General features: G+C 42.7%; 1 protein-coding gene across 3 annotated transcripts in view; it reads right to left on the reverse strand.

Annotated features, from left to right (window-relative positions):
* Positions 1 to 12,434, reverse strand: part of TMEM87B (transmembrane protein 87B) — a 51,616-nt gene that overhangs the window by 24,301 nt on the left and 14,881 nt on the right. For 2 of the 3 annotated variants that reach the window (XM_081796785.1, XM_081796784.1), the window contains exons 7-11: positions 11,656 to 11,717; positions 11,240 to 11,423; positions 6,631 to 6,730; positions 2,468 to 2,561; positions 852 to 927 (exon numbers count right to left, since the gene is read on the reverse strand). In XM_081796785.1, the coding sequence (XP_081652911.1) occupies positions 852 to 927; positions 2,468 to 2,561; positions 6,631 to 6,730; positions 11,240 to 11,423; positions 11,656 to 11,717 (516 nt within the window). The remainder of the gene's footprint in view (positions 1 to 851; positions 928 to 2,467; positions 2,562 to 6,630; positions 6,731 to 11,239; positions 11,424 to 11,655; positions 11,718 to 12,434) is intronic. The other variant, XM_081796786.1, reaches the window with a different exon arrangement.

Genomic DNA, 12,434 nt, shown 5'->3' on the forward strand with positions numbered 1-12,434 from the left:
GAGCCTGTTTCTCCCTTTGCCCCTCCCCCTGCTTGTGCGCTCTGTCAGATAGATAGATAGATAAAATCTTAAAAAAAAAAAAAAAAAAGAGTTGCACACTCTTCCAACTGAGTCAGCCAGGTGCCCCTTCCAGGTCATTTTTAAATGTCATTCTTGAGTTCTTTCTAACACAGATTTCACCATGCTACTCACCTGTGCAGCTTTCATTCCCCTTTCCTTTCTCCCTGCAGAAGGAACTTGAGACTCTTGAGCACGTCATTCTATCTTTCCCTTCTGGTCCCACCTTCCATGATTCTCCCACATATGTCCACTTACAGGCAAGCTACTCTGGGACATTCTATCACTGCACCCATATTTTCACACTTCCCCTCAATTCTTCCCAGGATGCCTTTTCCCCAATTCTTTCCCCAGTTAACCTCATCTGTCCTCTCGGTCACAATTTAATGTCACCATCTCTGTGAAGTCTTTCCTGATTTTTGCACTAGAATTACTTTCTCTTTCCTCTGTTTGCATAGCACCTCTTTAAAATGGCAATTTCTATTGCTATATTGCTCCTAGTTATATGTTTGTCTTCCCTCCCAGAGTGTGAATTCCTTAAACGCAGGGACAATACCTTTTTCTTCTCTGCCTCCTAAGCATAGGGCACACAGTAAGTACTTAAGTTTGCTGAACTAACAGAAAAAATAAAGATATTCTTTGTTTGGGGAACTATTGCTTTTTCACCTTCAACTAAATTCCTATATTGAGGTTAAAAATAATGTATATCTATATTTCTTCCTATTATTATAAATACAAACTGAAAGTAATCTGATTTTAATGATACAACAAACTACTTTAGGACATAGTAAAGGATATAAACCATATAAAAATGGAGTCAATAACTGCCAAAATAATGTCACCAAAAGTAACAGCTAAATGGTTAGAACCCTGAAAGATAAAAATAGGGGATAAAACCTGAATGTAAACGTTTCATTATATTATAGAAATTATATGAAAAAGAAAAACAATTTAGCTCATCTCATCACTTTACAAAAGCCACATAAAATTTTTATTCCTAATAAAATTGTGTCTAAGCTCATGGAAATTTTTGTTTTGGCAGCAACAGATGTTAGCTTGTCATCTACCTGTTCAATTACAATGTAAAATTGTATTATGGAATGGCAAATAAAATGTGTCATGTCCCCAGCCCCACTTAGGTCAATTTCAATCTCTCCCCTCTCCACACCAAACCTACCACCAGGGCCACTAATGAAATGGACTCCTGATCTCTCCTACTATCTGTGAAGGGACATGGAAAAAAAAAAAAAAAGGAAGTGTGGAATGGTAAAAACAAACCATAGGTGAGACACTTTAATCACAAGTTGACAGAAAATCATATTTAAAAGTTATATTGAAGACATTGGCTATGTAAAATTTTAAAGAAATACAATGTATATACCATATCTGCATGTGGGATATTTATCTTTTTTCTTTCTAGCAAAGACTAGTTCCTGTAAATTATATACATAAATGCAAAGCTCCTCACTAGTCTAAAAATAAGAATAAATGTACCTTTCAAAGAGTCAAAGATGAAAAGAGCAGGTGTATCTAATACAGAAGGCAGATGTATCAAAGATAATAGAAAGAAGAAGAACGAGGCTTTTAACAAATTGAACAAATGGCCTGCTTCAAGATCAAAATATGTCAAGTAAACTTAATTGGCAACACAAGATCATTCACTCTGTGCAGTGATCTGATTTACACATCCAGTCCAAAAGATATTTTGGGTAAAAATTACTAGGTTCTTTGAATCAACAAAATATAATAAGCTGCTTAATCACTCAGTTGTCAGCCATATTATTAAGAAAAACGGAGAGCTAGAAATCTAGGGGTTTTCCCAGATATAAATGTTCTGCCTCTTCTTAGAGAGTAAAGTATTTGCTGCCTACACCACCCGAGTCATTTCCCCCTGGACACTACCTTCTCGTGGTTCTTCCAAGAATGGAGTCTGCTGAATCCCCAAACATTGAGTCCACAAGAGTCAGAGAATACTTATAACCAAATGAGACTTAAGACTGATGAGATGTAATGTCTGCATGTGTGAAGGATACAGTTAATTCTGTTCACTTCCACATGTTTAGACCATGGGTTAAGGAAGAAATGAATGTGTTCAGACTGTATAATGACAAAGACAAATGTTCTTTATAAAGAATAACCATGAGCATTTTTGAGATAGAGCTAATTTCTGGGATGACATCAAGTGGTGCCTTCATAATCGGTCATACTTTAAGAAGTGCTCTGTCTGGACTTCTACTACTTTCAGGAAGTATTTAAAAAGGGAAATATTCTATAGGGGAAAAAAAAAAGCTCAAATTGGGCCTTTTTCATAAATGTCCTGTCTTTAAAAATTCATCTCAGGAGATATAAAGTAAAATCCTATTTCATAGCAACAACAAAAAGGGATGAAGTGGAAACATGTGGCTTTTACCCCAATAACTCTCATCACGCCTTCAATAGCTGCGAAGATAAAGTAAAGAATCCCCAGTCCGACCACCCGGTGCATGACTGTTCCTAAACGGGGCCTGGAATGAGGAAGAGGAAACAGAAAAAAAAGAAAAAGAAAAAGCACCGGTAAGTAAAATGCATCTGAATACAGTAACTGGTCCCATTTCCAACACAGAGAAGTTATTATCTAATCAAATCAATCTGCTCCCCCCCATCCGGCCTCTGCTTCCTCGGTTTTAAAAAATAGCCTCTTTTCCGGGAACAGGGCAGAAACAGGCTCAGGAGAAATGGGCCTCCTTCTCTAGAACTAGAAGCTGTACTGATGCCCATGAAGCAACACGTTGAGACCACCCAGGTGCCACAGGATTAGCATTAACACAAGTACTCATTGCACCGGATGGAAGAGTAGCCTGAGGAAACCTAGGAGTCTAAGTGCCAACTTCTAAGTGTCACTGGCAGAAACAGTAACTTAATTCTTTCATGAACATTAATTAAAAACTGTTCTGGGATACGTCTGTTAGAGATAATCCACTGATTTTCTGACTTGGGCAGAAAAAGAACAGGAGTATTAGGAGATCGAATTCTATTCCCTTTCTTCTCACAATGTCCAAAACAAGAGTGCTAACACACTGTAGTTTCCATTCTTTACACTGGAAAGAATTAAAATAACATTTTTGATTCTTAAAAATATCAATGATTTGGGAAAATGCAAAGGCAGTAATTTTTGTGATGAGTAATTTGAAAACAACTGAAATTTCATGAAATTTGCAAATCTATAGCACAAATGTTTCAGTTCAAAAACCCTCTTGCCAGAGTGATTAGGAAAAAAAATTGATTTTAGATAAATACTTAATGTAGTCACTTTAAAACAAAATCTAACTAAAAATTAAACTAATATCCACAGCTTATATTGAAGACTGTATCTGATTTAGTTCATCTAAATTCTGACTCATTACAGCCCCTAACTGGAACCTTCTAACAGCCAGAACCATGAGTGCTCTGAAGTTTGTAACTAGAATTATGAGGTACAAGATTCCACATGAGGACTCTGTGTTTTGTATACTGTATTAAGGCCCAAAACAAACAAACCTCCCAAGACCCCAAAAAGCACTTGAGAAGGAATCTTAATAAATACCCAGTGGAAAAAAGGTTTCCTGGCTAAAATCTTGCTAACTACACCAATCTCAAGCTCACAAGCACATGTATGTGCATTCAGTGCATATTCACTGAGTGCCTACTATGTGCCAGGGACCGTGCTGCTGGGCCTTAAGATGCAACAGGACACAAGATAGGCAAAGCTTCTACTCCAAGTGGGGGCAAGACAACAACTCCTAACATATGCATCAAGCAGTGCTCTGAAAGGGGTGAGGATCAGAGTGACCGAGGGTGTGCACCACAGTGGGAATTCCAACAGCACTAGCCTCTCTGGGAGAGGATGGTGAGCAGAGACAAGAGTGAGGAAGCAGGGCGCCTGAGTGGCTCAGTCATTAAGCGTCTGCCTTCAGCTCAGGTCATGATCCTAGGGTCCTGGGATCGAGCCCCGCGTCGGGCTCCCTGCTCTGCGGGAAGCCTGCTTCTCCCTCTCCCACTCCCCCTGCTTGTGTTCCGTCTCTCGCTCTTGCTGTCTCTCTGTCAAATAAATAAATAAAATCTTAAAAAAAAAAGAGTGAGGAAGCAAACCATGCCTGGGATCTGGGGGGAAGACGCTTACAGGCAGAAGCCTTTATGGCACTGTGGGGAAGTGTCTGTTGTGTTTAAGGAACAGCAACAGCAAGAAAGCCAGCAGGACAGAGCAGAGTGTTCAAAAAGGAAGAGCGGCAAGAGGTGAGATCAGCCATCTAAAAAACCACAGAAGGGAATTGGATTTATTGAGCGAGATGAGCAGAAAAGTCTTAGTTATGTTTAAAAAGGATCATCTTGGCTGCTGCTCTGTCTGAAAAGATTGACAGACCAGGGCAGACGCAGGGAAACCAGTTAGGAGGGTACTGAAGTCATCTAGGGAGAGAAGATGGTGTTTGGACCCAGGGTGGTGGCTGTGGAAGGGAGGGGTGGGTTCACTCTGGATGTGTCCTGACGATAGAGCCAAGAAACCGGATGAGCGTGCCCCAGGGATGCGAGTCGCTGGAACAGAGGTCTGGGGCCTGAGCCTGGGGCACTTCAGTGCTGGAGCTCAGGAAGACAGAGTCTAGCAGGGGGGACTGGGAGGAGCGGCCAGGGCTCTAAGACTCAAGCTCCCACAGGGCCCTTGCACAAAGCCTGAGCAAGGCCATGTGGTTTGGCAACAGAGGTCCAGGTGATTAACAAGAGCAGTCTCGATGGAGGAGTGGAGGCAAAACCTCACTAGGGTATGTTCAGAAGAAAATGAGGGAAGTTGAACTGGCAACCACAGACAATGCATCTGAGAAATGATGCTGCACAGGGATGAAGAGAAATGAAGGAGAAGCAGAGGAGAGGGCCGGCTGGGATGGAGGGAGATTTGCTTTGGAAGATGACCGAAGTGACAGCATGCTGTTGGCAGCGACGCAGCTCAGGAAAACTGATGACCCCGGAGGAAACAGAGCCGGCTGCTAGAGCAGCTGCTCTGACACATGAGAGGTAATGGCATCCAGAGCACGAGGGCAGGAGCAGGACTTAACCATTGCCTTTCAAGAGGAGGAAAACACTATATGTGGTCCAGAATGGGGGGAATGGTACAGATTTGGTGGCAGAAATGCACTGAATTCCCTTCTGATGGCTTCCATTTCCTTGGAGAGAAAAGAACCAAGACCAGCTAAGATGGAGGTGGGTAGGAGGGGAGAGAAGGGGGTAAAATAGTGTTCTGTAGAGTGGGAAAAGGACCATCAACTGAAAAGAGGATCTAGAAACTGCGAAGGGCATTAAGGGCGCACTTAAAGTTCTGGGTCATGAAGGGAAATGAGCCTGCACCGTGGTCAGGCAGATTCTTCTGCTTGGGTATGAGCCTGAGGCTCAAGGGAGGCTGACAAAGAGAAAGGCAAAGGGCTTCAGGTGTATGCAGATATTCAGCACTCTGCAGGATCGATGGAAGGTGGCAGGATCAAAAGGCCAGAAGCCACACTAGGGTCAAAGAATGAAGTGGGCTTATCTATTGGGAAAAGTAAATGGCAAACAGAGAAGGTGACAGTTGAAAAGAGGATTAACATTTGCAATGATAAAGAGGGTACAGTTAAATATAATAATAAAGTCTAGAAAGTGGCAGTGGGAATCGGTAACTGAGGTGAGGGACAGGTGAGAGCAGCCGAGGTGGGGAGATGAGATCCAGTTACTCACAGGATCACCCACACAGATACTGAAATCACAGGGACTTCTGACACAGGCAGTGTTGAGAAAGACAGAGAAGCAAGTACTCGGAGAGTTAAGGGATGAGGGGAGAAATCTGGAACTTGAAAGGCAACTGCGGTAAGAAGATATAGCAGGCGATCCAGTCTGGAAGCTTGAGCTTCTGGGAACTGGAGAGTTTTAAGGAAGAACAACGGTCCAAACAAAGGAGCAGTGAGGATAAAGAGGACAAGCTCCTCCATGGTCATTCCCAGTGACTCACGGGCATGGGAGAGAAAAGATGGAGCCTGAGAGGGTCTAGAAGAAGTAGGGTCCTCGCTGGACAGCCAGGTTTTAGTCTGAAATCTGCTGACCTGGTGTTTAGTCCTCTCTCCCTTACAATACTCAAATACAATTGTAAAAACATAACTTGGGGCGCCTGGGTGGCTTAGTTGGTTGAGTATCCGACTCTTGATCTCAGCTCAGGTCTTGATCATGAGGTCATGGGTTCAAGCCCCGTGTGGGGCTCCACGCATGGCGCTCCATGCTCCATAAAAAGCATAACTATATGTCTAGGAAAGAGAAAATGGTTTGAACTTTAAGAATCATTTAAAATTTTCCTATCCTTAAAGTTGATTGCTTATTCATCTAACTATAAAAAGCCACTGGAATTCAAATTCAAGATCTTTATTTGAGACAGTGTAAAGTGATCAGTACCTGGAAATGCCTTAAAAACACGTTCTTGCAGATATTTCCCTATGGGGTTTGTATGATCATACTGAGAAGTGTCCAGTCTCACAGAATCATAATGTAGGCGGGAGGAGTCACAAGACTGAAAGTTCAGTATCTTTCCAACACGCCAATACTTACTTCACAATGCCATAGCCCAAGCTCACAATGATCACAAGGAGGCGAGCCAATGTCCTCTTCACCGCAGATATCAACTCCGCAAATATCAATAAACCTTGGGCTGAGGGGAGGAAAGAAGAGAAATCATTCTGTGTACATCTAGAGGCCTGCCACCAAAATTCTAAATAGGTACTGTGTGTAACTATACATATGGACCTCAGCTGAGTTAGCCATATTTGCTTTAAAGGTCATCTAATCCAACTGATGCTTCAAAACCTCAGTGGAGGGGAATCTGTTACTTCCTGGAGAATTCACCCCGTATTTGCTCTCTCTATTGGGCACAGCTTGCTTACATCAATCTAAAAGCTGTCTCCCTCAATTTCCCTCTGTTCTTTTTCTTCCCCGTGAGATGACAAAGAACTATATCCCTCTTTCTGTCCTGTAAATATTTGAAAACCATAAGGTCCTCTAGAGTTTTCTTTTCTCCAGGATGCCTTCATCATTTACTCACTTATGCTCCTACTGTGTGGCTATAATAGGAAAAGAGACACCATGATCACTGCCCTCATGAAGATTATAATCTGGTTAGGACAAGTAAGTAGACAGAACTCAGCATGGTGAGCCCTAGAGGCAATATAGTATCTCCTAGGACTGTGAGGGAGCCAACCCAATCCACACTTGAGGGAGGCACAAGTGGGTTCTCAGAAGAAGTAACATTTAAATCAGGATTTGAAGGCCTAGTAAAAATTAACTATTGGGGGGAAATAAAGGGGAAAGGAAAATTAATGGTACATGAAGAGGCATGGAGGAGAAAAGAGGAAAAGTAAAATACACTGCAAGAAGTCAAAGTTCAGTGTGTCTGTAGCACAGTGTAATGAGGGATTTCAAGAAGAGGTGGTGAGAGAGGCAGGGACAATCACGTAGGGTTTTCAGGCCATGTTATGAGTCTGTATTTTATGCTAAGGGCAGTGGGAAGTCAATGACAGTAAACAAGGAGTAAAAAAGGAAATGGTAAACTACAGCCCATAAGCTAAATCTGGCCCTACATCTGCCTTTGTAAATAAAGTTTTATTGGAACATAGCCATGCCCATTTGTTTACATGTTGACTGTGGCTGCTTTTGTGCTACAATGGCAGGTGACTAGTTGAAACAGAGACTGATGGCCTGTAAAGCCAAAAATATTTACTATCTGGCCTTTGCAAAAGAAGTTTGCTGACTCTTGGAATAAAACTGACAGCTTTATTTTATCAAGATTGCTCTACTTAATGGCTTGGAAAGGAACTAGGCTACAGTCAAGGAAAATGCTCAGGAGGCTATTCCAGAAATCCAGGTAAGAGATGATGAGAGCACAGTGCTGGCAGTGAAGATGGAGACAACCAGAAAGACATTCAGAAACCAGTAGTGAATCCACCTACTTATTCTTGTTTTCAGCTCACAATTCTCCAACTTATGCACAAGGAATCATAAGAGACCTTGTCAAATGCCTTGTAGACAGATATGGAACTAGAGGGAGAGGAAGAGGGTGGCAAGAGGATGGCGCCAAGGCTGACTGGCTCGGCCATCCACTAACAGGAATATCTGGAGGAGCATTAGGTTTGGACTAGAGCGAATCAAGTACAAGGGCAGAAAAGGTGAGTTCCTTTTCTGCCATACAGAGACTGAGAAGTCTGCAAGGCATTCAGAAGATGGTTAGCAGGCGACCACCTACTGTTAACCATCTGTAGCTCAGGACAGACATCTGGCCAGGAGGTTAAGCTTCAGGAGGAACACAATGGATGAGCTCTCCAAGACAGAGGAATGTGAAGAGGTTTAGGATGACAAATGTTCAAGGGTGGTGTGTTTTCAAATTCCTTCATGAGCTGCTCAGTCTGGACTATTTCCCTGTTGGAGGAAAGTGATTATACAACCTTCCTGGTACAGCTGGACCTGCAAAACAGGAATCTCAATGTCTTCACTGCTAGTCCTCCTGCTGTTACCTAAGGTTGTAGGAGCTGGTGGGAGGCAACCACCCTGTAATTGCCTATGCTGAATTTATTCTTCATCAGCTTCAACCTTTAAATTCTTTTAAAAAGTTTCCCACTTGTATTTTTGTATTTGTACTTCAACCCCAAGTTCAAGGTCTTGCCTATTAAGTTTCACCTTTCCATTCAGGATACCAAAACTCTTTGATCCTTCAAAGACCTCCAAGTGAGAAGGGTCCATCTAAAATTATTGTCTATACCCCCAGTATTAACAACTCTGCCAACAACACATTGTCCACAAAATTTTAGCGAATGCTCTCTACAGATGCATAGGTCTGCAATGAACGTTAAGTGAATAATAAGGATAAACCGCAACAAGGTCTGAAACCTGAGACAGACATCATTCAAAACCTCCTTCTAACCCAGTGGTTCTCAATCCTAGACGCACACTACAATCACATGGGAAGCCTCTCAACAGAACCAATTCTTAGGTATGCCAATCTCTGGCACTGGTATTGTTTTATTTATTTATTTTTTAATAAGAGACTTTTTTTTTTTTAAGATTTTATTCATTTATTTGACAGAGAGAGAGACAGTGAGAGAGGGAATACAAGCGGGGGAGTGGGAGAGGGAGAAGGAGGCTCCCTGCCAAGCAGGGAGACCGATGTGGGGCTCGATCCCAGGACCCTGGAATCATGACCTGAGCCGAAGGCAGACGCCTAACGACTGAGTCACCCAGGCGCCCCGCTAGTATTGTTTCAAAGTTCTTCAGTGATGCTTTATGTGCAGCCAGGGACGAGAACCATTGCTCCAGACCAGTGCTGTCCAATAGAAGTTTCTGGGATGATGGAAATTTCTACATCTACGCTGTCCAATAAAGTAATCACCCGGCCACGTGTGGCAACTGAGCATTTGAAATGCAGCTAGGACAACTGAGGAAGTGAACTGCTAATTTAATTTTACTTAAACAGCCAGATGTGGCTTGTAGCTACCACACTCGACAACACAGCTCTATACTGACAATGCTGCTGGGTGATTACGTGCACGAGCCCTCCAGACATGGTTGCACAACCAGTTTTCAGCTCACATTTCTCCACCTTGTCCACAAGAAATCACAGCTGTCAAACACCTTGAAGAAGTCCAGATATACTAAGTTTAGAAGCACAAAAGAAGTCAATGTGACATGACCTATTCTTAAGGTCCCCGTGTTGGGTCCTAACAATCACCATTTCCTGTCCCTGCAGTACTTTTTCTAAAGTCTATCTTTCCAGGATCAGGGCTCAGCAAGACAGCCTGGGTTACAGACTTCATTCCCACTTGGGAAAATCGGGAACAGCAGCAGCCATGCCGTCTTCTGGTGCCTTCCTTTTCACAGGACTCCTCAAAGACACCGACAGCAGCCTGTGGTTTCTCTTCCAAGGCTTTCTCGTGTCATCTCAGACAGAGGGCTTAAAGTCCCTGAGGGTGGCAAGTGGCCTCTCATCCCTTCATGTATCTTAGGCTGCTGCTGCTCCTCACTGACGTTCAGGCCACCCTCCGCCCTCCCTAGACAAGAGATGATCACCACTAAAAGCAAAGCTCAACTGCCTTACTTGACATTCGAGAATGCTCTCCTGGCGAACCATGAGCAGCAGCTTCCCCCCTCCTTCATTATTTGGTTTAGAGCAAGTGTGCGAGCACGCGTGCACACACACAAATATCACTAAAACCTCTCATAGTGTAATAAGACCTCTAATATGCCTCCCTGGATATTTGTCCTTTCTTTCTTCTCTTGTACATATCCTTTCATTTTGGGAAATTATAAACATTTCCCAATATAAAGAAAGCAGTATAATCAACTCCCATGTATCCAATACTCAGCTTCAGTAATTATCAACATTATGCCAAATCAGTTTCATCTATATTCCAACTCACTCTTCTTTTTTTTCCTGGAGTATTACAAAAATAAATAGCAGACATAACCACACCCTATGAAAATCTGTACAAAGATCATTTTAATGGATCGCTCAGAAGAAAAGCTCCTGAGAGCTTTCAACCCTTTTGAGCTACCTCCGTTTCCAAAGCTTTGGCGATGTAACTGTACCTTTACTTCTCTGGCCTTTTTGCACGCTACCTTCTAGAAATCTGGGTGACACATCTGAGATGCCCAACTTCCTGCCCTCCCTGTGTAAACCGTGAGGGGCCTCCAATGGTCACGTGAAGTTCTCTGTGAGAGTGAGGAGACCGAGAACACCAGATGGCTGCAGGCACCATCCATCCCCACACTACTGAATTTACTCCCTGGGATCAAATTTTCCTTCTTTTCTTTTGTGGAGGAGAAAAGAGAAGAAAGAGTATGGGGAAAACACAGAGAAATATGTTAAAAGGATTAGTAGCACTGAAAGTGCCCCTGCCTGGAACTTTTGTTGTTTTAAGTCAATCACTGGAATGGGAGTTTTCTTCTCCCCAGGAGGAAACTGAGGGAAAGCAGGGGAACAGAAAATGAGGACAGCACATCTGCTAGCCTAGATCAGAGCCCCACTCTGACATTCCCTTCTTGGCTCTTGTCCTCTTCATCTCTAATGCGACTGTTCCCAAACCACTGTACAAAGGAGGCCTCCCACAGCTCTGCTCACAAATGCTAGGGGTCTCCTGATCATACTGCATTTATGGAGAGAGTCACAGCTTACTTGATAGCCCAGTGCTGCTGACGTTTTGATATTCAGAATAAAAAACTGCTTTTTCAAGCATTCCCAGGAAAATAACAGCTGCAATCCAGAACTGAATTCTTAATATATCTTTCCAATAACAGGCAGACCACATCAGCCACAGTACGCCATATAAAATATAAACGATACACATCACCATGTAAAACTGTAGGAAGAAAAGCAATTTTAGTCAGTTAAGCCTTGTGATCATTTGAAAATGGACATTTCTCCATTCGAGTATCTTTTATTTTCCTGTCACTCTGGAAACAGAAATAGAGGGTATACCCAAGCATTAGTTACTAAGGGATACCACCACCGAGCTCTTTAAATTGTTAACGTTTCCAATTAGGATACAAAATTCATTTTAAAAAAAGGAAAAAATGATGAGAAATACTCACAATCATCAGAGGCCAATCTGATGCAGAAATATATCCATGAGGCCCAATCATAGAAAGAGAAACTGGTGAAGATGGGGATAAAGAAATTAAAGAATTAAATGACTCATCAGTCTTTTCTTATATTTTTAAACGTAAGCTGATTTCCCAGAAGGCTCTAAGAATACAAACCGAGCTAACAAATGCTGAATTTTTACTTAGCAAAAAGTATTGGATAATTACTAGTCATTGGCATGTAATCCCATCAAGATACCTTTACTTGTATACGTGGTCTTGTCAAACACCTGGGCCAAATAATTTATTATGCAGATAGCAGAGCAGTATTGGCCTTTGACTGGCCCCATGCTGAGTCACTGACCTTACAGAGGACTCTGTCTTCCTTAATGTAACTTGGGATAGATTACCGATTTCAAGCATTTGGTTGGGGTTGTTGTCCAAGACAACAATAATAAACAGGGTGCCAAACACAGTACAAAACTTACAGGTCTCAGTAATTGCTCCAGTTACTAACTGGTGGGGTCTTAAAACTGCCTGCTGGTATCAGGAGAAACAGACACAATACCTGGGAAGGTGCGAGGAATGCACAAGTCTAGGTAGCAGAACGGCCCCAAGGTCCCTGGCTCTCTTCTCTGGCCCATTATGTCATCTCTGGGAAGAGGCCCTACTTCCCACTCTTCTAGAGCAGCCACCTCCACCAGCTTCCCCTGTGGTATACCAGTTCTGTGCCTCCTCTCAAGCAATGCCTATGTCACTCAGTACTTTCTGCCTCCTCACTGGCCTGG

Source organism: Leptonychotes weddellii, chromosome 10 (genome assembly GCF_054177405.1).
Source record: "Leptonychotes weddellii isolate Sample4059 chromosome 10, ASM5417740v2, whole genome shotgun sequence".
Lineage (NCBI taxonomy): Eukaryota > Metazoa > Chordata > Mammalia > Carnivora > Phocidae > Leptonychotes > Leptonychotes weddellii.